General features: G+C 42.3%; 1 protein-coding gene and 1 long non-coding RNA gene across 7 annotated transcripts in view; one reads left to right on the forward strand and one right to left on the reverse strand.

The window, feature by feature from the left end:
• The first annotated feature begins 347 nt into the window (after positions 1 to 347).
• Positions 348 to 24,231, forward strand: part of slc4a11 (solute carrier family 4 member 11) — a 77,081-nt gene continuing 53,197 nt past the window's right edge. For 5 of the 6 annotated variants that reach the window (XM_072677820.1, XM_072677822.1, XM_072677821.1 and 2 more), the window contains exon 1: positions 8,106 to 8,310. In XM_072677820.1, the coding sequence (XP_072533921.1) occupies positions 8,274 to 8,310 (37 nt within the window). In that variant the 5' untranslated portion in view covers positions 8,106 to 8,273. Of the gene's footprint in view, positions 400 to 8,105; positions 8,311 to 24,231 lie in introns of those variants that run through there. The other variant, XM_072677823.1, reaches the window with a different exon arrangement.
• On the reverse strand, positions 8,535 to 9,217 carry LOC140554066 (uncharacterized). The gene is made up of 3 exons (XR_011979589.1): positions 9,167 to 9,217; positions 8,915 to 9,030; positions 8,535 to 8,695 (listed from the first exon to the last, which is right to left on the reverse strand). It is a non-coding gene; the product is annotated as an uncharacterized lncRNA (long non-coding RNA).

Here is a 24,231-nt window from a genome sequence, read left to right on the forward strand (position 1 = left end):
AGTTTGAGACACATCTCTGTCTCACACACACGCAGACATAGATTAAAGTCAGCGTCCCAGGCCCGCTCAATTAGGAACCCTTCATGACACCTACAAAGAGGTAATTATGCATTTCTAGATGCTGCGGTGTGTACCTGTGCTTATTTGGACACTATTCTTGCTTTTTGTGGCGTCTTTAAGCAAGTGGAAAATTCCATGAAGACGCACACAGACACAACATGAAAACGCTGTTGGCTCCCACACACTGTCCTGGCCTTGATGGAGTTTGGAGGTTTAGAGATTTGTTGTGGCGTGCAGTTTTAGATAAAGGGTTTAAGATGATCTCTGTATGATGTAACACAGTAAAAAGGGCTCAAATTTGGCTTGCCGACTGCAGAACATTGAATAGGCACGTGTTCGGTAAGAAGTCTACTTTGATATTTGACAAACAGCCAACATTGTGGATTGCCATTTACCACGGTTCTTCTGCAAGCTTCGCTGGAATATCAGCGTGGCTTTCAGGCATGTCAGACGTTCAGTTATTAGATAACAAATGCTAGGTTTCTGCTATCTATCTGCTCTTTCTCTCACACAAACACACACACACACACACACACACACACAGATATATTACTTGGAGGTGAGCGTCCAGGGGAAGGAAGGTCCACCCTGTGTTGTTCAGTAATTCTGACTCTTGGCTCTTCCTGCAGCTGTAGTGCAACATTATGTGTGTGCGTGTGTGTGTGTGTGTGTGTGTGTGTTTGAGAGAGTGATAGAGGAAAAAAGAGAGACTGTTTCATGTTTAATGACATTTTCAGTAGGAAAGAGAGGAAAAGAAAGAGTGAAACTCTGGGTCCTCTGGTCATGTCTGAGTTTGGCCCAAAGTGCCACAGTCAGCATCAATTGCCCATAAATCCACTGAGCGAATAGAAAGACAACAAACATTTCCTCTTAAGCCTGTGATTGGACTATCATTGTCTAACACCGGCAGGAAGTGAGGTCAGGGGACACACAAGTTACACACACACACTAGCGTAGATGTGTGTGTGTGTGTGTGGTTTGTGTTTTTATGTGAGAGGTAATAAACAATAATAGATAGGCGTGTCAGAAACCTTGAGCGTTGTTGGCGAGCGGATGGACTTGCAGAGTATTGAAAATATCACTAGGGGGCAGCGCATCATCCCGAACCTCCCTCTGTGTGGGGATCCTCTTTAACATACAGTGCTCCTCATCTAGCTCAAACATTCGTGTGTGTCTTTGTGAAATGTCTGTGTTTTTGACATCTCTGGACAGTTGTGTCTAACTGAAAGACAATGGAGAGGTCAGAGCTGCGGGTGAGCTTTCACTCTTTGTGCCCACTGCATCCTGTGCCCACACCATAGTTTAACCATCTATATGCCATAAACCATACTGGACACATTTTAAAGGCCCGGTGAGATGAATATTCATTTGGGTTAGTTAAATGGCTCATACCATGGAAAACCAAAATGTCCCTATTTTGATGTGGTCTGCAAACAGTAAATTGTTAAAAATTTTGAAACGCTCTATTTGCTACTCCGGTCAACATGTGGAAGCTGCCTGTGTTGAATTTGAACTTCCTTTTGTGATGTCGCAAAAACAAATGTATATACATCCAGCTACAGCTTTTACAGTCTTGTACTGTTCAGTCCCTTCCATGCTTGCTGATGTTATAGGGTGTGTTTCAGCCTGGACAGTGGGGCTGAATCAAATAATGTTTTTGACAATCAAATAATTGATTATTAAAAAGAATAATTATTATATAATGATTATTTGGACTGTGAAACGCTCATTTACCAAAAAACAGCTATACAGCTATCAGCTTTATATTTAACTTGAGGTTGTTTCATGCATTTGCTAACTAACAATGAAGATACACTCTTTTAATGACCTTTCCTAATATAAAAACGACCTTTGCTAATATAAAAAAAGATAAATAAAACTCTCAATCTCAATATTTGCTGTTAAAAGGACAGATGGGCGAAGAAGCAACAATAATTTATTACAAAACTAAAGCATATTCATATGAGAAATCATATTTCCCATATTTTTCTTAAGCAGCAAAAAACAAAGAAGGAGACAAATGTAAGACACTAATTTCAGCTTTTGGTTTGAAAAGTATGTTGTGTTATGGCTTCGTATGTGTTACTGACTTTTATTTTGACTCAGTCTTAGTTTGTTTGTATTAGTGTTTTTTATGTGCATTTATTTTCTTTCATTTCGCTATGCATTTATATTATGGTGGAGTTTGTCATTCTGAGGTTGACTTACTTGATAATTTCTCCTGAATTCAGCCCATGTCCATATGAGACTCCCACTAATATAGCTCTGCTCTGCACTCACACACCAGACTCAGTCACTTCAGATCTGCTCTCTTCTTGCTCTCGTGGAACAGTGTTTACAGAGCATAGCAGTTTATTCACACGCTCCATTCATGTGACAGACAGCTGCTCAGTCTGTATGTTTTCACTGCAGCTTTGCCTCCAGGCTGAGGAAATTATTACTGTAAAAGGTAAAAACAGCTGCAGTTTATCTGCAGTTCACCTGCATCCTGAACTGTTCCTAGTTAGCTTAAGAAATTATGACATTGCATGAATGACATCACCAACAAATCGACTACTAATTAGTGGCCAAGTCGCTGCATCTTTACTGGACAGTGTTTTGAATCAGAACAGAGGTCATTTACATATATCAGGCATAGCCTGTTTAATTCTAATGGAGAAAAAGAGGGTGGAAGTGGTCCTGTAAAAAACTAAATATAACTGATTTAGTGCATAAAACCACCCAAATGTTGGAAGTGGACCTGAGGGAAAAGAAAATACAAGAATAATGTTCGCCATGGGCTCTTTAATGCAGTGCACTGCAGACACACACTGCACTACAACAATCCTTCTCCTGCAGCTCGGCATTTAATCATGATTGTATGTTTTGGTAGGACACATCTATATTGTCGCTGTCAGTCTCATTTCAGAGATTATTATTATTTATACCATTAGATAACGACAGCTGCACTGTATACTGCAGGCGAATGGACCTAAAGAAAGGGGCCAGAATGAATAAGTTAAATCACAGTACATTAACTTCTGTTACATAAAGCTAGGACCGTTTCTCATTCTCCTGAAAAGTTAAATGCTACAAGCCATCATCAACAGATGGACATTAGGACATCGCTCTGTCAGTTCTGCCTGCTTTTCTCGCACTAAAGGAGTTTCCTCATAACCAGCCGGATTCCTCTCCTGTTGCATTCCAGAGAGATTGCGATGCTTCCAGACATCATTGTAGTTGACCTGTGATGGCTGAAATTGAGACTAATAGGTGCTTGTTGTGGGCGGACAGGTAGACAGATTATATAACATTACATATCTGCTGATGCGGAATTGACTGGGCGGTGCAGTGTAGATGTCGCCATGAATGTGTCTCTGTGTCGGAGGCTGTGTTGGGCAGTTGACTAATTTTATATACCCTCGGCTTGATGACTGGACTCGTTAATAAAGAGCTGTGGTGTAGCTGTACAGCCTTTTCTACATACAGCAACATATAGATCATACCCTATAAAAATAACAACATCCCCTTTAATCTCATGCCGATTATGATTCTTAACAAATACACTTTCACAGGCATGTGTAGAACGATCAACATTGCCGGACCCACAGTGAACACGCACATCGCGTTCGCTCATATCCGCATGCAGGCTTCTAAAAAGTCTTTTACATGCTGCCAACAGGTGTGTGTTATGGAAAGATCCTTTGATGCCAACTAAATGGAGAGAGCAGAGAAGGGTTCCACTTTTTTTTATAAGGCTCATAGTGTGGGCAAAAATAAAAACCAGACCCTCCATATCCACCCCTTTTCCTGCACACACAAACAAGCTTGAAATTATTAACGCTTCTGCTGCTTTTGAAGAAACTGTGGAAGAAGCACTACCGTCAGCCAATTAACTACAGGTTAATAATACCAGTGTCCATTGGTTGACTCATCCAGTGCTCCTAAAACTCATATATAATTCCAGTCATGCAGATCATTATCCGGTCAGTTCTGTCCAAATATTACACTGTATGTCTAAAGGTTTGTAGACACCTGCTCCTCCAGAGTGCTTTTGGTTTCACTTTGCTGCTGTAACAGCCTCTACACTTCTGCAAAAGCCTTACACTAGATTTTACATTTACATTTACGGCATTTAGCAGACGCTCTTATCCAGAGCGACTTACAAGGTTACTCATATTACAGAAGTGGGCCAATGTAGTGTTAGGAGTCTTGCCCAAGGACTCTTATTGGTGTAGCGCAGCATAGTCACCCAGACCGGGAATCGAACCCTGGTCTCCCACATGGTGTTGTTGTAACACTATGGTAGGTGGTGGTGTTATCTGTTGCGCCACACCAACAGTGTGGAACATTGCTGTGAGGATTTGATGGCATTTGCCCATGAGAGCATGAGTGATATCCCAGCACTCCAGCACTACAGTTCCACTGCTCCATAGCCAAGTGCTGGGGGCCCTATACCTCTCTAAGAACTGGATGACATTGGGCATGGTACTTTAGGCTCTAGACTCACCAGGCGTGGCTTCTCCAGACCATCCTGTTGTTTTGGTAGTGCTTTCCAATGGCGATTAAATAAGCTGTACATATCCAAGTAAATGTCTGTGCCAGTAATGAATGCACTGTAAAGTAACTGACCTCGTTTATCTCAGTACTTTTGTACGTATAGTGAATGTGTGGTAGCTGAACTTCAGATGTACAACATTACATGCCTGAATGTTTGTGGACACCTGCTCATTCAACATTTTTTAAATCAAGGCTATAGATAAAGAATGTGTCCTCCCTTTGTTAAAGTAACAGCCTCAGCTCTTCTGGGAAGGTCTTTCACTAGATTGTGGAGCATCACTGTGAGGATTTGATTGCATTCAGCCACAAGAGCATTAGGAAGGTCAAGAACTAATGATAGATGATTAGTCTTGAGTCACAAAAGCGTTATAGGGTTGGCACTGGACATGGTCACCTAAGGCTCATGTGCGGCTGTTCCAGAGCATCCTATTCCATTGCCAGTGCTTTTCTATGGAGATTATTCCTGCCATCTGTGTGTGTGTGTGTGTGTGTGTGTGTGTGTATGTGTGTGCAATTGAAGGTATGTGCCATGTGTCAGTCATGTGACTGGTGCACATTAAAGGCCCCATATAATGCAGAAGGCTACAGTAATAGAGAGCCTGAGATAGCTTGTAAACATTATTACATTATGTCTGTATGATCCATTTATAGAAAGCAAGCTGCAAAAACAACCTGTTTAAAATTCATTGTTTTTGCAATGTCATGAAAGCCAATGCACTTAGTACATCCGCCTAGACATCCTACAGTAGTTTAGCGCCTAACAATTGCATTGAAGTTATGAGGAGGGCTTCAGCATTGACTGCTTTTTGAATGAGGCACAATACAGGGCAGCCAATCAGAAAAAAAAATGTCATAAAAACACTTTAACGTAAATAAACAAAAGATGTTGAATAGGGGCCCTTTAAACATAGCTGAATTCACTAATTAAATAGGGTGTCCGGCAGGGCTGGACCATATGGGAAAATATTATATAATGATATTTAATGATATTTAATAATAATACAATTTTGTGATACACAATATTCATACTTTTGGAACTATTATTATTCGATAAGGTTCACTTGTTAACCTATTCACTATTCACTGTACTGCATTGTCTACATAGTGAATGACTAGATTTGACTTTTTGAACACTACGTTCATAAAGAAGTGACAGATATTTGTCTGAGGCATTCATATTGATCAAACATAACTGCTATAGAAACTGTTAAACTGTAGCTAGGTTACTGATTTTCGGAAATTACATGCTGTAATTAGGATATATTCACACCGATTAAGATTAATTGGTTATTATTCTCATGTTTTTTCTCATGGGTTTAATAAGTAATGTCAATATACTAATATAAGAATGTTAAAATCTGCTTGCTTGATACAAGGCAAGCGGAGGAACCCCCAAAAGCACTTCCGAAAGGCATCTCCATAGTTGCATGCAAATGTTTGGGCACCCCTGGTCAGGGTTTCTAAGCTGATCTCTAAAAGAAATAAAGCTAAATTCATCTAAACATTTTAAGCAAGATCAGTGTATTGTTTTGTGTAAAAGTGAAAAAATGAAGCACCATACAATGATTGGGCAAGAATTGAGCTCTCAGATAACTTTTACCAAGGTCTCTTTACCAAGGTCTCTTGGTAATCTTAATTAGCTTGTTAGGGCTTTGACTTGTTCATAGTCATCATTAGGAAAGGCCAGATGATGCAAATTTCTAAGCCATAAAATCTAAAGAAAAACACCTGCACAAATAGGATCTCCATGTAAGAACCATGGATGAAAGCCTTTTCTACATCCTCACCACAGAATTCGGCAGCAGAAGCTATCAATTCTAATCAAGCTAAACATTTAGAGCCTGTTATCCCCTGACATTAACATGCTTTTTTGGTGATCAGATCTTGTTCATATTTTACTTGTCTGTATGAAAAGCCAGGTGTAAAACCCCCCGATATGCATTGTAATCAGATTACGATTGAATCATTCTTAAGACATTCAGAGGTGGTCAGAGGCGGATCTTCTACATCTGTCGAAAATCGTAAATGCAACTAATAATTACTGTGGATCTTGGCCTTCCACCCTTGCTTGCTCTCTGTTGCTGTATGTGTGTGTTTGATTGTTGTGTGCACGCTGGTGCTTAATTACCGTTAGACAATAGCAGTTTACAGAGTTTGTTCCCTTGTGGTTGAATTAGTCTGTTGCATTTTCTGATCGAGCCGTTAAGGGAATGTGAGAACCGTCTATTTTTCCACTGTGTTGCAGAACCCCAACCATTCTTATACACAGTCCCCTGGAGCAGGAGAATCCTACAGCAGGAAAATTATCTTCAATTCTGACAGTTGACAACCTCAAGAGGCGCAAGCTAAAGGTTTTGCCATTGCCTTACAGCCCTCCAATCTAGACCAAAGCTAGATCATTGATAATCTGTGGATAGACCTCAAAAGAGCAATGAAATGAGACAGCATGAGAATCTCACAGAACTTGAAGTCTTTTGCCCAGAAGAATGAGTGAAAATCCCCTAGACACGAACTGAAGGACTCTTAGCTGCTACAAAGCATTCTTACTAAATACTGAGTACTGATAATACAGGGTGCCAAACCTTTGCTTTGGGCCCTTTGCTCATGCTGTCATTTTAAATATGTAAAAATTGGAAATTGGAAATAGTAATCCTGCTGAAATCAGAAATCAGATCATCTTTTATTCCGTTTTTTATATATCTATGTTTTTACACAGCCAATTACCCAACTCACTCAGTACTCTCCCCCTATCACATATAAAGCTAAGTACACTGGAAGGGTGGGGACTGACCCATGCCTCCTCCAAAACATGCACAACCAGCCACTGCCTCTTTTCGAACTGCCGCCAATGCAGCCTTACCAGGAAACCAACGCTTTTGGAGGAAAGAGACAGAGCAGCAAATACACTTTAAGGTTCCAAAATGCCATGGCAAAACATTTTGATTTCCAGTGAAATGAATAGTTGCGAACTTGCTTGTTTTTTATTACCATATAAGCATATTTTTTATGTAAAACCATTATGCATCTTAGCATGAAACGCTCAGCTCAAACTAACACGTCTTTGTACTTGAACTTTAGAGCTGATACCAAGCTGTTCTTACACTTCAGTTTTTTCTCTATTTACATCCGCATCCGTTACTTCCCCTTAGCATTAGACCTGCCCAAACCCACCACTTCAACCACATTTGACTACCAAGCATAATATAACTGCTATCAAGGCAAGCGTGCCTTAAACCTCCCACCTACGCATGCACCCACACCCACACACACATACATACACACATACATACACACACATGACCACTCACACACAGACTGATATGCATATGCATATGATTGTATTGTTCTTGAGGTTATGACTTACGACTGCAGGCAGGCAGGCAGCAGGTAGATAAAAACAGACAGAAACAGCCAGGCAGGCTTTAGGACCCAGAGACAGAGCTCTGAGGAGGCAGAGCAAGGCTGACTCACTGAATCTGTCTGAGAGGGAGCGAGAGAGAAAGAGAGGGGGGGATACAGAGAGAGCGAGGTAGAGAGAGAGAGAGAGAGAGAGAGGTAGTAGGGGAGAAAGGAGGAGAGAGAGAGAGTGAGAGAGAGGAGGAGAGCAGAGCAGAGGTGATCTCGCCCTCATTAGTCTCTGGACTACAGGAAAATGATGGGTTGAGGAGGGAATCATGGAACCAAACAAAGTTCTTCATTTCGTGCCGTCCGGTAAGAAACCTTCCTGTCTCACACTCCCACATACACACGCACATTCACATGCTGTCTCACACACACACATGCGCATACACAGACACACATACACACACATGCACCCGTGCACTGTCACGACAATGCAACCAAAGGGGTCCCTGGAACCCCGACGACGCGTGTGCCCAAACATGTGCTGCGTGCATGTGTGTGGGTATCTGTCTGTGAGTGTGAGGGTGTGTTGGTTTAAGTTTTCTCCTGGCTGAATCCTGCAGGTCTGCGGAGTGTTTTTCTCGGGAGCTGGTGCTGTGTTTTTGGGGGTGCGTGTGTTCCGCTGGAATGCAGATGGGCTTTTTCGGGCTGGTCCTCTGGAATGTGTCGTAAACACTTCATACACCGTTAATCTCTGTCAAGAAGACGGAGGAAAAAGGGAAAAACAAAATTATACCTATTCACGTAAACACGCGCACACACACAGATACAAGTACAGGCGCATGCATTCACACACACACACACACACACACACACACACACACACACACACACACACACACACAGACACACACAGACACACAGAAGCAGAAACAGGAACACAAACAGGGGTAAGAGAGCACACATTAAATACCTGTAGAGCCGGTGAAGGTTGTGGTTGGGGGGTGCTGTGGGACAGCAGATGTTATATGTAGGTGAAATACTGCTGTTCACTTTCATTTCATTGCGAGGGGTATCCTTTTGTGCAGCCTGCAACAAACACACACACACACACGCACAGTCTCTCTCTGCTGTCATCTTCTTTAGACACACATTCAGATCTACCTGCTGTCTTGGAAGGCATCTTAACATCGTAACAGAACGGACATACAGTACAGGCACTCACGCTGTTTCGGAAAATACTCGTAGTCTCTCTGTCTCTCTCTCTCTCTCTCTCTCTCTCGCTCTTACACACACACACACACACACACACGCTCTCACACACACACACACACACACTCGCTCTCACACACACACAGAGATTGGTCCATGCATATTTTGCTATTTTGCATTTATTCGCCCTCAGGTTCAACTGAAGGAACAGCTGATGTCTCCCTCGCTTTTCTTTGCCTGTTTATGACCAAGAGAACAAAGTTGCTGTGTGTGTGCTTGTGTGTGAGTGTGTGAGAGCATGTGTGTGTGCGACTGAGAGATACAGCCTGCATTTTGTCAGAATGATGTGTTGCCAGAACGAGGCAAATTACCACCGTGGTTTTTCCCTGACAGCTAAAACAACTCAATGGTTCGGTGGTCTGGCAACATGTCTTGCTCTGTCTCCGTAGCTCTATAAGGCACCACACACACATGTCGCATGCTGTGTGCGTGTGTACATGCTCACACACACACACATACACATACACTGCATTCACACTCTAGGTTTTCCAGGCCCATCTATAGAAAATCAAGTTTCATTTTGTCCTTGGCTGCCTGTGGATGAATGGGTGAGGGAACAGGCGGGCAGATTCCTGATGGAAGTGATGGAAGTGAGTTTTGGGAGCAGCTCTGTGGCCGAGGAGAATAGGATTAATGAGATTAATGTTTTAGTGTTGTGTGGAGGCTGGTGTAATGAGGAATGTCCCTGTTCTTTATGACTGTCTTTCTTTAACAAGCGATGTGATCGCCTGCCCGTCTCTCATTACGCACTCATGAAAGGTCGGCATTCTGTGTGGCGGATTCCTCTGTTTACCGTTTCCTCTCTAAAACTTATATATTTATCGCATTTACAACCACAGGTGGTGCAATAGAAATAGCTGTTGTCTTTCTGGGGGGCTTATGCGTGTGTGTGTGTGCGTGCATGCGTGCGTGCGTGCGTGTGCCTGATTTCTGAATTGATCAAGTCAAGTAGTTAACTGCATTAGCATTACCGAAATCTGGGACACTATAGTCGTGACAGTAAACAGTCGAGGGAATCGCCACAATCACAATAGTGTCCAGTAGTTTAGATAGTGACACTGAGGGGTAAATTGGAATCATGCACTTCTGTATGTGTGCGTGAATGCTCAGTTTTTTATGGCGCACTGTAAATCGCCCATACACATGTCCGCTCGAACAAAGACGTGGGTCCTGAACCCAAGGTTCTGGCTGTGCCAAGCTTTCGGATCGAGCAGAAGCTTTATCTTCCTCACTGCGGTTTGCTAAAATACTCCGTAGCTCGAACCATGAGGAAGCGTCTGGGATGTGCTTTGTTCGAGAGTGATAGATGAAGCATTTTTATGGCAGAATTATGAGAGAGAGACACACACACTATAAAAGCCGGATCCTCTGTGTAGCCTGATCAAGAGTGATTACATGAGATACACAAAGAAAGAAGTATTAGTTTAGGATGAGGATTTTTATTTAGTGTGTGTGTGTGGGGGGGTGTTTATGCTGGAGTAACACACACTGTGGAATGCACCAGCGTCTCACCCGTCACTGAAGATAAAGCAGATAAACATGCCACTGCCTCTTTGTAATGGAATAAATATAGCACAGGCAGAAATCAGTCCAAATAGGCTATGCTCCTCCAAGTTACCAGCCTTTTTTTTTGCTTGTTTTCTGATATCATGTCATTTATACACACACATACACATACACACATGCACACACAGATATACATGCAAACACACTCTTAGACATATAACCACCGACCACCCCACCACCACCCCCCAGCAAAGTTGCGATTGCTTCAAGATGTTGGAGGATGCTCGTGTTGTTGAATTCCGACCTTCGATTGCGAGACTGCCCATGCGCCCGAGGAAAAAAACTCACACTGGGCATGCATACACACACGCACACACACAATCTCATGTACACACACACACTCTGTGTGTTTTCTCACATGTAGGCTATGCGTGTACATAAACTTACTCGCGCAAACTGAGCTCATCCCGTTGGACCCTCAAAAGATGTTATTTTTGGACAAAATCAGTGTGATATCTCTATTAACACAGACAGTGTGTTCTAATAACACAGCAGGCCTGTGTGTCAGAGATGCACCAGTTTGTTTGTTTGGCTAAAATGCAGTATAACAATCCTGTAAATAATGACTATGGTATTCTAATTAATTTATAATAATTGATAAATAGTTTTTTCTTTTCATCACTTAGTCATTTTTTTAGACATTTTTATTTAAAAAGTTAATATTAGCTTAAGTTAAACTAAGTGTGTATGTGTGTATGTATTTGTTTTTAGTCAAGAAGTCTTTACTTTGACTTTTGTCAATCGACCATACAAACACAAAGTCAAGAATGCAGCTAAATGACATAGCTAGAGTCCCACAGGGTTCTATTGTAGGGCTTATGACACTTAATTAATTATGTTAATTATGTAATGCAGTAATGTAGCTATAAGAGTGGAAACCTGAAGTGTGACAACTGACAACTTCACCCAAGTTTTTTAGCTCAAAGCTAGCTAGTGCTAGCTCTCCGCATGTTGCCAGAGTTGTTTCGAATTAAAACGAGTGATTCTGTTTTTGCCAGAATTGTGTTGCTAGACCTGACGACATAGTCCTTTCTTTTTAGCGTTGCTAAGGTTAGGTGACTTAGCTGTGCATACATACACAAATTGGTCTTTCTAGCTAGCTTAGTTTACCACAGGAGGAAGTCGACTTGTATGGGAGCAATTACCGTCTCAGTGGATGAAGTGTCGAACGCTTGTGTCATACTTTCTCCCTCATTGTAACGTAATAGGACACACAGTGTGTTACAATAGTGACAGCACAGAAAATGTGTTCTTAATTAGTGCATTATTTTTCAGAGTGTAAAACTAATTGTCTGTATTCATTTAAAAACCATGGCGCTCGCTGCCCCACTGTGAGTGTATTGTATTGCATGTGCACAGCCTGTGCTTTACAGAGAGCGTATGCTCACCAGTATTCACTACTTAATACAGTGACTCTCTCTCTCTCTCTCTCTCTCTCTCTCTCTGTCTGTCTTTCTCTCTCTCGCACCCTCTCTCTCCTTTCATTCTGCCTCTTTCTCCATTTTCTTTCTTGTTTTTCCTTTCTTACATTCTCTCTGTCTCGATCTCCCTTGCTCTCTATCTCTCTCTGTCTCTTTCTCTTTTCTCGCTCCTTCTCCATCTCTCTCTCTCTCTCTCTCTCGTGGCAGTACTGTAGATGGTAAGAGAGAATGGTGGCCTGGCTTTAATATAGGGAGACGGGAATGTGCAAGCAATTAGCAGGAATCCCCCAGCAGAGCGCTCACAAAACCAGAGCAGCCAACACAAGCCGACAGCGAGAGAGAGATAGAGAGAGAGAGAGAGGTAGATTAAAAGACAGAGTGCGAGAGGGAAGGAAAATCTGTATTCCCTTGATATGCAGGACGGTGGTGTCCACACAGGCACAGCGGAGCTCACTGAATCTCTCTGTGCTCCCCTGTTTCCCTGGTGTTATTTGATTAAAGACGGCTGTCGTGTTGAAACACGTTAGGACTGCAGCAGTCATTGCACTGAACCCTCCGTCATACTATGACTCTCTCTCTTTCTCTCTCTCGCTCTCGCTCTGTATGTGTCTCGTCTTGGGGAGGACACTGTACAGCTGAAGAAGGCTAAGTGCATTCTTCCCTTTACTAAGGGGAAGAGCTATCTAATGTAATTACCTGATCGTTTTCTAGCAGAGGCTCTTTGTGCTGCTGCGATTTCTAATTAGCGTTTCACGTTTTTAGAGACAGTGCCAGGAGACAGAAAACAGGAGCGATGGTACGAAGGAGGCAGGTTCGCGTATGTCTGCGTACCGTCAGTGAGTGGCTCAGGTATGTGTAGATCACGCTCAAGGTCATCCAGTGACAGTGTTACTGTTGGACCGAGGGAGCACAGTGGAGGAGTGTGAGCCGAGAAGAGCAACCAAGCGATCTGAGCAGTTTTAAGATGAGCCAGCTGATTTGCATAAAGCCAACGCTCGTTTTGTAAAAAAAAAATCACATTACACTTTATTAATAGGTCTAGACCTTGGCTGGATTCTGCCAGTAATTAGGATCTTTTTGGAGAGAAAAGGCGGCTTTACCATTCCTCTGGAATGTCTGCCCGCTTTTCTCCTCCATGTACTGTGGCTATTCTCACAGTACACAGAGAAATAAGGCCTGTTTTGAATTGAGCACAGAGCTTGGTGAAACTTGTGGAGTATGTAAACCGCATTTGCAACCTTTTGAACAAGCATCTGCAGGCTGCATTAGAAACTAAGCAAAAGTGCAGTTTTGCACCCAAGGGCAAAGACACAGTTGTCATGCAGCTATGCTGTGATTTTTTAGAGTTGTGGCTTACCGAGTTGCTTGCATTGACATACTTATTGACATGTGTGCTATATGTTTGTTGTCGCTGTATTTCACATGTCATATTTTTTCTTTAAGATTATATTTGAAAACATCTAGCTGGTCTTTACATTGCATAAACAGTCCACAGCAAATGCACCGAAAACAGTAGTGGTCCAAAATCTCTTTATTTTTGTTCGCAGTTAAGTTAAGAACATTTTGTTCCTGTTGTGCTGTTTTGTAGATACAAGTTTTGTTAAGACACATTTAGATCAGCATATTTGTGTTCACGCCTGGTATTAGGCATGGTGCCAACAGGTTTGTGTTTATCTGCTCCAGAGATAAACTGTGAAGAAGTGGCAGTACTTCTCTACAGGGACTAGAAAAGCTGTGTGAGTGCAATTGCACACCTGTGTCAGCAATGGGTGCAACTTAAATGTAGCTGAATGCATTCATTAGAAGGGCTGTCCACAAACATTTGGACATATAGTGTTAAACTTGTTTATTATTAATAATAATACTAAAGTGTGTGTTACTAAAGTAACTAAATGTCCAAATGTTTGTGGACACCCCTTCTAATGAATGCATTCTGCTTCTTTGAGTTGTGACCTTTGTTGACACAGATGCAAATACCTTATACCTTAAGCTGTGGAGCAGTGGAACTGTGTTCTCTGGCATGATGGTGCTTCATCCATGAGTTGGGATGAGGTGGGGTGGTAATCATCCAACATCTTGATCTCAGTAAAATGGGCTAGAGGAGTATGAAAGTGATCCAGTTATCTAAATAATAAATTAATCAAATAATAATGCTATTATTAAGCCAAAAATATTTATTTCCTTAAAACAACATTAAGCATAACCGAAAACACAGCTGAACCTGAACCTGTGCTAGTGTTTCTCCTGCCAGGATTGATTGACAGCCTACATATTTCTTAAACTCTGGCCACCAGACGCTAGCCCAGCATTAAAAAGAGTGTAAAAACCATCTTATGCCGCCATTTCCACCTGCGGCTGCTTTTCAAACTACCCCAATACAGAAAATTTGCGAATCTTGCAACCCCATGGGGGAAAGAACCAGTGAGCGAAACGCATGCCTGATGAAAACTGAACAGTGTTTCCAGTTGCTGTAGCAACCCTGCATCTCAAATTCCCTTCTGTTGTCCAACTGTTTAATACAGTTTGTCTATCATTGCTGTGTTCAGACTGTCCCGACAGTTTTGAGACCATGACTTTTGTCATGCTTGGTGCTAGGGTATCCCCCCTTTTTTATTTGGGCAACTATTAAACAGTACATTTTCAGGTCAGTCCATCCTAGAAAAGCTAGCCTCACAAATTTTGCACCTGGCTTTTTCACTACTGCATGAACAAATCCCACACGGCCGTCATGGTGCTTGCATCAAAAACTGCTTAATGGCTTCAGTGTTCTCTATTACGGAGACTGTAATTAAGTATGGGTATCGATGCAGCCACAGTTTGTATGAACATTGTTTACGTCTGTTGAGTTCAGTGTGTTCATGTGTTGTTTCTGTTGTTCTCTATTGTACAGCCCTTTGTAGTGCATGTATTAGCATTGCGCGATGACTGTGCGGTACAGAGACTGATGTTCCTTGGATTCCATTAAAAACAACAAGCACTGTGAGCTGCTGACAGTGTTAAAATCTAGCTTGAGCACATAATGGATTGGCAAAGAATTCCCTCGATTGAAATTCAGGATAAACCTTTCACACAGCAAGCCTTACCATATCACTCGCTTAGTTCCTCATCAAAGCCAAAGCCTGCACTGATTCCCATAAGAACCTGGCCACTGCACGTGTGTGTACGTCTGTGTCATTACTGGTCGTCAGAAGGAATTCCCTCGCTCTTTAAGCATTCAAAGACTCCGGGAGAGCAAGTGCCAAAAAACCTTCGGGCAGATTTATTTAGTCAACAACTCACTCACTCTCACTCCCCCCCCCACCGCCCCTCCTTCTCTCTCTCTCTCTCTCTCTCTCTCTCTCTCCCTCTCTCTCTCTCGCCATCGGCTGCTGTAAGTGACATTAGAACGCAGTAGGGAGCACCTTTCATGTGCCTCATGTGTCTCTTACTTGTGCAGTAGAGGTGTGTGTCTGTGTGTGTATGCGCGCACACATATGTGTTTTTGCGCTAAAAGGCTATCGCCACAGGCTGTTAGACAAGAACCGAAACATCATGCCCTGCAAAGGACAGTTTTCCCTCCACTCACACACTCTCATTTCTCTCCTGCTCTCTGCTGTACACACAGATATAGACGCTGAGGCATATCCACTCTCTTCCCCTGCTAGAAGGACCGCGCTGAAAGACCTGAGGAGACAAGCTTTAATAGAACAGCACTGTTGCCATGCATAGTGCAAAGCGAAGCGATGCAAAGCAGCATCTCTGTCTTTCTCTCTCACTCTCCCGGCTATAGTATATATCCATAAGTTTCGCTATCCATATGGACCTGTGACATCACATCTAGGTCTATAAATAGCTTATATAAAAGGTATTTCTGATCAAAGCCATGCACATGTTTGCCACATGCACGTTTACTACTGAAGGCCATATGCAGCACGTCGCTTCTGCCCCCCATATTCTAGTGGACAATGTCCATTTGTCAGAAAGGGGATTAATTTTTTTGTTTAGTCAGAGCTTAATGCCTTATGGCCAGATAAAACAGCTCCACAGATACCACTTATTTGATTTGTTCGAAGCTGTTATGCAATCTGCTTGCGTTTGTGTTAATGCTGCAGTCCGGCGACTTCTAGTCCTGATGTAGTAAACTATACAGAAATTCGCTTAAGAATATATTGAACTGTTTCACCGTCCAAAGCAGAGTTCTGCAGGGCCACGGCTCAGGAATGATTTGATAATGCCATTTGCATTTACACTTTACGTCATTTGCCAGACATGCTTACCCAGGAAGGCATTTAATTAAAAAACAAATTGCTATAAGCAGTTCAGATTCATAGATCAAGGTTGGCCTGAAGAGGCCAGTTTAATGGCAATGTCAGAAGAAGTTCAGGTATGAGAATATAAATAAATGTAGACAAAATACTGTATTTTCACTGCTACAAACGTCGACTGCAATATGCAATATACACTCACTTCAAACTCAAATATAATAGACACCTAGTCATTTCTCTCTCATATCTAATCAGGCAAACATGTGGCAGCAGTACAGTGCATAAAATCATGCGGCTACGGGCCAGCAGCTTCAGGTAATGTTCACATCAACCATCAGAATGGGGAAAAACTGATCTCAGTAATTTTGAGTGTGCCAATTTACCCTGAATGGTGTAATAAAGAAAAAAACACACAGCGAGCGGCAGTTCTGTAGATGGAAACGGCTTTTTGATTAGAGAGGTTAACATAGAATCACCAGGCTTGAGCTAACAGAAAAGCTACAGTAACTCAGAGAACCACACTGTGCACTCTATTTTGGAATAGAAAAAATAGATCAAACTGTCAAACTGTGAAGCAGATGGGCTACAACCGCAGACGACCACGCAGTTCCACTTCTGTCAGCCAAGAACAGAAAGCTGAGGCTGCAGGAATGGGCAGGCTTGCCAAAACCTGACAGTCGAGGACTGGAAATACGTAGCCTGGTCTGATGAATCCAACATGCTGCAACAATCCAGGCTGGTGGAGGTGGTGTAGCGGTGTGGAGAAAATGTTCTTGGCAAACTTTGGGGAAACAAACAACATGAGTGCGAGTTCAGTGTTCTTCAGTGGTGTTTCCACTGAACCTGAACACAAAAGAACACTTTGCAGTATGGAAGTACTTCCATTTTTTCCACATGCGTATTGTGTGACGCATTCACGTCAGCATGGACCAGAATCTCAAAGGAAATGTTTCAAACATCTTGTGGAATCCATGTCGAGAAGAATGGAAGGTGTTCTGAGAGGAAAAGTAGGCAATGGTGCAATAAAGAACCTGATTGGTTGCTTAAATGGTTCTTCTCACTGAGGGACCATATAGTACTAGACTGATCAGTGTTTTTGGGGGCGATATTGATCACTAGACATTTTTCAATACGATCTGATGATCGCCGATACTGATCAAGGGCAGGGCTGAATGCCACATTAACTTTTCCAGGCAAACTCAGTAATGCATCGTTATGCAGGGTTAAATACTGTAAAAAAAATTCAACACCAGACTTAATGGGTTTCTGCAACCGTGAGTGAGGTTGGTATTGTCATCTAATGGTTGAATAAGGACCAGTGCAGTGTCCTTTGCCCTCGCACAGCGCTGCAGTAACTCACAAAATATCACAATTCCGTATTTGGTCTGAAAATTGCCCAATACTGATACATAGACCGATGATTTAATGCTTCTACATATCAGCTAAAATAGGGTTCTACTATCGTTGTGAGTCATTGAGCCCTTTTTGTCTAGAGTGTATTTAAATCATGCTTTAATGTAATAACCTTGGTCTGCAGTATTTTAACCACATTTTTGGTTGGCCTGTTATCCATTGGGTCACCCTAAGGGTGAAACTCTTAACGTGGATCACGTAAGTTCGCCTAGGTACCACCAGAAATTCAACAGGGACATTGTTCAGAACATTTATTAAAGGGCTCATTTGCATATCACAGACTTCAGTAATTTCAGTCCTGCAAAAGCCGATACTGAGATAGTGCCTGACAGTATACAGTGCTGCCTAAAAGAAAACATTGTTCCACCACTGAGGGACAGGAACATTAAAGCAGCAACATTTTGCCTCCTAACCATGCTTAGATCATATAGCCGTATTGAAATCTGGATCTGAGTAGTGCTCCAGGCCTAGAGCTCCACCTAGGAATGCTGGTTAAAGAAGTCATTAAAAGATGTTTTTGAAAACAGCAGCCAGTCACAGTTGCATTCAGCTGTTTTTATACAAAATGAAATGTGGATTAACATAAACAAACAGCTGCATTGTTTGTTAGCACTGTTAACTCTGTTCAGCACTGAAGAGTTTGGTCCTTATTTCCATGTATAACCCATGTTTAACAGGTACAGTTATTCAAGACTTTTCATCAGTTTATTTCGCTTTAAACAGCAAAGTACACTGTATGGACAAAAGTATTGGGACGTCTGCTCATTCATTATTTCTTCTGAAATCCAGGGCAGACTTTCTACTTTCAACTAGAGCACTGCTGTGAGGATTTGATTGCATTTAGCAACAAGAGCATTAGTGAGGTCTGGATGTTGGATGATCATCACCCCACCTCATCCCCAACCTCCCCCCAACCCATCCCTAAAGTATTGGAAGAAATTCCAGAGAACACAGTTTCACTGCCCCACATCTCAATGCTGGGGAGCTTTATACCCCTCTAGCCCACACCTGGCATTAGGCATGGTGCCAATAGGTTCCAGAGAGTCGTCTTTTGTTGGCAGTACTTCTCTACAGGGACTAGACAAGCTTTGTTTGTGTGTGTGTGCATTCATTTGTGTCAGCAATGGGTGCAGTTTAAGGTAGCTGAATGCATTCATTTGAAGGGGTGTCCACAAACTTTTGGACATATAGTCCAGTGTCTTATGTGTTGGTTTTAGAGTTAATTGGTAAGCAGTTTTTACACTTCCACACTTTCACATCCATCATAATTTAACTTTAAGCAGCTGGAGTTTGCAAATTATAGCAGCACTTTTACTGAGCACGGAAAGGTTTTTCCGGGTTGTAGTCTATTCTACAAATATTTGGTTCCTCGGCTGTATGATTTCCGTACTGCTGTTCCGTGGGGCTGCCGGTCCAGATGGTGGTATTAGTTGTCATTGTATCATAGCAGCCTGGTACGTAATGCAGTTATAATTCTGTCGCTGACTAGTACAATAACAGTACTGCAAGAGATAGGAGGGTGAGTGAGCTGTGTGGTCTAGCATGTCCTTATTCTCAGAGCAGCAGAGCTTCTGTGTAAAAACCTGCGCAAACAACTAATGAGAGAGAGAGACACTGATAACCTTATGCTGACAACTGTTAAGTGCACAAATGCTTTTACATAACTCCAGCTGTGTTTTCTGCCTTTATCCCCATCATTGTCTCGTACTCTCTGTCTTTTCTAGATTCTCGCTCATGGATGTTAAGCCTAGAGCTGTGAATTTGCATTATTTGCCTGTGTGTGTGTGTGTGTGTGTGTGAGTCGACCCTGCTGTGTTCCTCCAGCATGTACAGTCCTGTCAGAGAGAAAGAGAGATACAGAGAGAGAAAGAGAGAAAGAGAAAAGAGACAGAGAGAGAGAGCAATAGAGGCACGTTTTGTATTTGGTGCTTCTTATTGCAGCTTGGCATGCAGAAGGAAACGGAACACCAAAAGATATGCAAATGGCCCCGGCTTGTGGTTTGAAGCGCAGGAACTACACTTTAGTATTTCTCAATGATGCACCCACTGGAGTCCGCCAATTCTGCCTCACCCTACCTCCATCTGTTTCTTTGTCTTCTTCTCTCTTTGATCTTCATGTGTTGGATATTGTATCAGTATTGGTATAAAAGTATTATAGTGATATCGGGAGGAAGTGCTGGGTCGGATACTGGCCTGCAGAAAAGAATGGCTATGACCCCATCCTGTACTCAGTCTGGTCTGAAGCACTGTGTGATGTGATGTGATGTTAGCTGTTTTAGCTGTGTAGCTTCTTCTTGTAGGCTGATACAGTGTTAGAAGAGCTTGAACATAATGGTCTACTTTAGGGCTTCCCAGAACCCAGTGAGATGATGTACAATGGTTTTTGGGACAGCTGTCACAGTATAAAGTAAAGAGTGCAATGGTTCAAGACACAGAGTTCAACACTGCTATCTAGGGGTTGGAGTAAATGAACCACTGTCTGCTACGTGTCTTTGTATGTAAACTCGGCATTAAAAGAGAATTGATGCAGTATTGCAAAACAGAATAGCTGCGTTCCAAAGCAAAGGCTGCAGCTGAGGTCAGGCGGGACCTAGCCAGGACTGTCCAATAAAAACTTCTTCTTAGTAGCCTATAGGGAGTATGCATTGACGCCATGTTGCCGCTGGAACACGCCCCTTTTAGTCAGACAGAGTGGCAAAACATTCTGCAGTGCAGCTGCCTTTATTAGGCAAAACGGCCAAACCAGGAATGAAGCGATCATGAAACGGGAATGAATCGATTATCTGCTTAAGCTAAAAGCGTGTGAAATTACAAAGAACCAGTGGTTTATGGACATCGATGTGTGGCCAGGAACGCCCAGCTAACTGAGGCTTAAATTCTTATTGTCCACCCGTTTTCAGAGCATGACTTCACCACTTCCACACGTTTCGGTGCCTGGATTCCAGTTGTTTCTGTAAATGGCAGCAGTTTCTTTATCAGCAGTATTTTATCGCAGTACTTTGATGAATCAGTATTTTCTTATACCCCTACTTTCAGCTACTCGTCTTCAGTAAAGTGAATTAAAAACAGCTCATTTTAAAATTCATCTCGCAGTCATCTGTGGATTCTAGGCCACAAACCTAGAATGTGTGTATGCGGTTTATGGATGACTGGGTTTGAGAAATGGGTTTGAGTTCAGTTCAGTTGCAGCTTTTGTAGACAGTCTATACATCTGGATTAGAAGGTGGTTCCTTTATGTTGAAGATGATCATTGAAAGCAGAGATGGTTAAAATGAATATATTTGAATAGTGTTCAAAAGAACTCTGACAGGCACCCATTAATATAAGACCACTACATATATCGCTGCTATCGTGTTGTTGTATTATACTTATTCTGTTTCTCTCTTTTTATAGTGATATTAAGACGGTTGTTGGTAAATGAGGAACTGCAAAGTAAGAATTTCATTGTACAGTGCAACTGCTTGTTTCTGCTGTGCACATGACAATAAACTCTTGAATCTTGAGTCTTGAATCTTGAATCTAGTGTTGTGATAAAGGCTGTAGTGTGCTTTTCTGAGTGTATTGTGGGGATCTTCCGTACGTATAGACCACTGAAAGGCCACTGAGCATGTTTCAGTACAAAGAGCAGCATTAGTTGGGTTTAATGGGATGTAGTGCAGCAAAGTTTGTGTATTTATGAAAATGAATTTATGAGTCTGATGATGTAATATTTTCGCTGAATCACTCGATCCAACTAAACCAACATTTTGTTATGTATTTGCAAATAAAATAAGTGTATTTGAAATGTGTGTGTGTGTGTTTGTGCTTACAAACTAGGCCTTTTCCTGTCACACCCACAAATATCAGCTCATCTCTGCATTTGAAAAAAATAAAAAGCCCTGCTGAGAAATTGTAATGTAAGGTTGTTGGTAATCACACAGAGAAACACAGAGATGTACACACACACACACAGACCGTGATCTGCTGTGCAAACTCTCACTTCCTGTTTGTGAAAAGAGCACGTCCTGTGTTAGAAATGCAGTAGTTATCAGCGCAAGTATGAAAGGTGACCCCCATGCTCTGAGCCCCTGTCAGAACACAGGCTGTAGCCAGTCTAGTCTAGAATGGGTTAGGCCTCCTTTTGGCTCATGTTGTTGTCCAGCACCATTTTTACAATTCATACAATTACAAAGACCTTCATTTACAGTGAAAGTGCTGCAGCATAGGCTTACAGTACAATTCCCAATGTACAGTGCAGTCAGAAAAAGGAAAACTACTTCTTCTACTCTCCCTGCTGCTCACTGTTTCTCTCTCTCTCTCTCTCTCTCTCTCTCGCTCTCTTTCTCCCTCTTTCCCACTCCCTCTCTTTCCCTCTGTGGTTAGAGTAGGAGGTAGGAGGCGGGAGGACTTTTTTCCTAGATGTGATTCCACATTACTCGTCTCGTTTCCTCTTCCCTTCCTTCTCTTGCTCACACAGTCTTTTCCTGTTTCCCTCTCTCTCTCTTTTCCTGTTTCCCCCTTCGCTCTCTCTCTCTCTCCCTTGTTCCCTTTCTCTTTATCTTGCTCTTTCCTTTCTCCTCTCTCTCTCTCTTAGTTTTTTTCCCCTCTCTCTGTCTCTCTCTTTTCCTTTCTCTGTCTCTCTTTCCTTCTCTCTCTCTCTCTCTCTCTCTCTCTCTCTCTCTCTCTCTCTCTCTCACTCACTCTTTTCCTTTTTCTCCTCTGATCTGGCTTTGATCATGGTGTAGCCGCTGCAGGAAGAGAGAGAGAGCGGTTTTCTGTCCGCAGTTTACCGAGCCTGGAAGAAAAGAAAGAAAAATCTAGAATACGAAGGAAGGAGAGAGAGAGAGAGAGAGAGAGAGAGGTAGCTTCTCACTGATTGCATTGTAAATATGCTCGCAGTCAAATAAAGAAATGATGAAGGTGAATTAGTTATGAGTTCTCCAGCCCTCTCTCTTTCTCCAAACACACCACATCCTGGTTAACAAGGGCCAAATACACACTGCGTTTGTATGCAGGGTGCGCATGTGTGTGTGTGACAGCATGAATGTTCTTCATGTGTGTATTAGACAATGAGCTTAGCCCTTTTGTCATGTGTGATCTCAGTTATAGCGGGCCCGTGTTTCGACGGCTGCATTGTGTTTGTGTGGTACAGTGAGGGTCGATCCTTGCAGCCTGTTTGCTGTACAGTAATCCCTAAAGGGGAAGTGTGTGGCGGCTGCAGTCACGCTCGTCCCCGCTGGCTGATTTAATGCTAGAGGAGCCACAGTGCCACTTCCTCCATCAGTTATTAGATGGGCCCACTTCCTGCAGATTGTGTGTGTGTGCATGTGTGTGTGTGTGTGTGTGTCGCCTTTCTTTCATATCAGGATCTGTGACAGCACGGTGAGCATTAATGATAGCACACTACTGCATTAGAACACCAGTCATTAGCTGAGGTATTTGGATTAGGGGTGTTATGAAACACATTTTCACTGCTGCAGCTTCGGGGGGGGTGTCCCACTGACTTCGTGATCTTACACGAGATGATTTTGTGAGGTTGCTGGATGATAAAGCATTTTAGGTATTTGGTAAATATTTATAGCATTAGACTAAGAATTGAAAGCATTAGCCTGTCGCATTTCAGTGACAGTCGATGGAAAAATGCCACTAGGCAGTAAAATTCAATTTCTACACTGAATATGTATCAGAAAAAGCATGATGTCATTTTTATTATTGACATATACAGCATTAGGTTTCATGGGAATATGTCAGCTCCCGTTCACCTAGTTGACAGTTATTCTCCAGAATGATTTGAATTAGTAATTCAGGGGGAAAAAATGGTAATTTTGACGCTGTAAACCACCACAACATACGCTATATGTCCAAATGTTTGTGGACACGCCTTTCTGATGAATGCATTTAGCTACTAAGTTGCACACATTGCTGACACAGATGTACAGATGCACGCCAACACACCGCTTGTCTCTATAGTCCCTGTAGAGAAGTACTGCCAACAGAATAGGACTCTCTGGAGCAGGTAAACAAGAACCTATTGGCACTATGCCTAATGCCAGGCATGGGCTAGAGAGGGATAAAGCTAGGGAGTTAGGGAGTTGGGAATGAAGTGGGGTGGTGATCATCCAACATCATAGTCAACCTTTAAGGTGTGTAACTAAAATATTACTTGACTCCAAGCCAAGTGCTAATTTTGCATTTGGTAACAGTTCATCAGTATGCAGCCCAACCAAGAGAAGTGAAGGATGCTGTTGTTAGGCAAAATAAACAACAACAACAAAAAAACAGTGTCAACATCTATAATTTGGTAAGTTCTTTAAAGGTAGGAATACTCCAAAAGGCCTGAAAGGCCTGTAAAGATGGCTAAGGTACATGAAAGCAAAATTCTGTTTTTGGTGAAC

The sequence above is a fragment of the Salminus brasiliensis genome, chromosome 4 (assembly GCF_030463535.1).
Source record: "Salminus brasiliensis chromosome 4, fSalBra1.hap2, whole genome shotgun sequence".
Taxonomy (NCBI): Eukaryota; Metazoa; Chordata; class Actinopteri; order Characiformes; family Bryconidae; genus Salminus; species Salminus brasiliensis.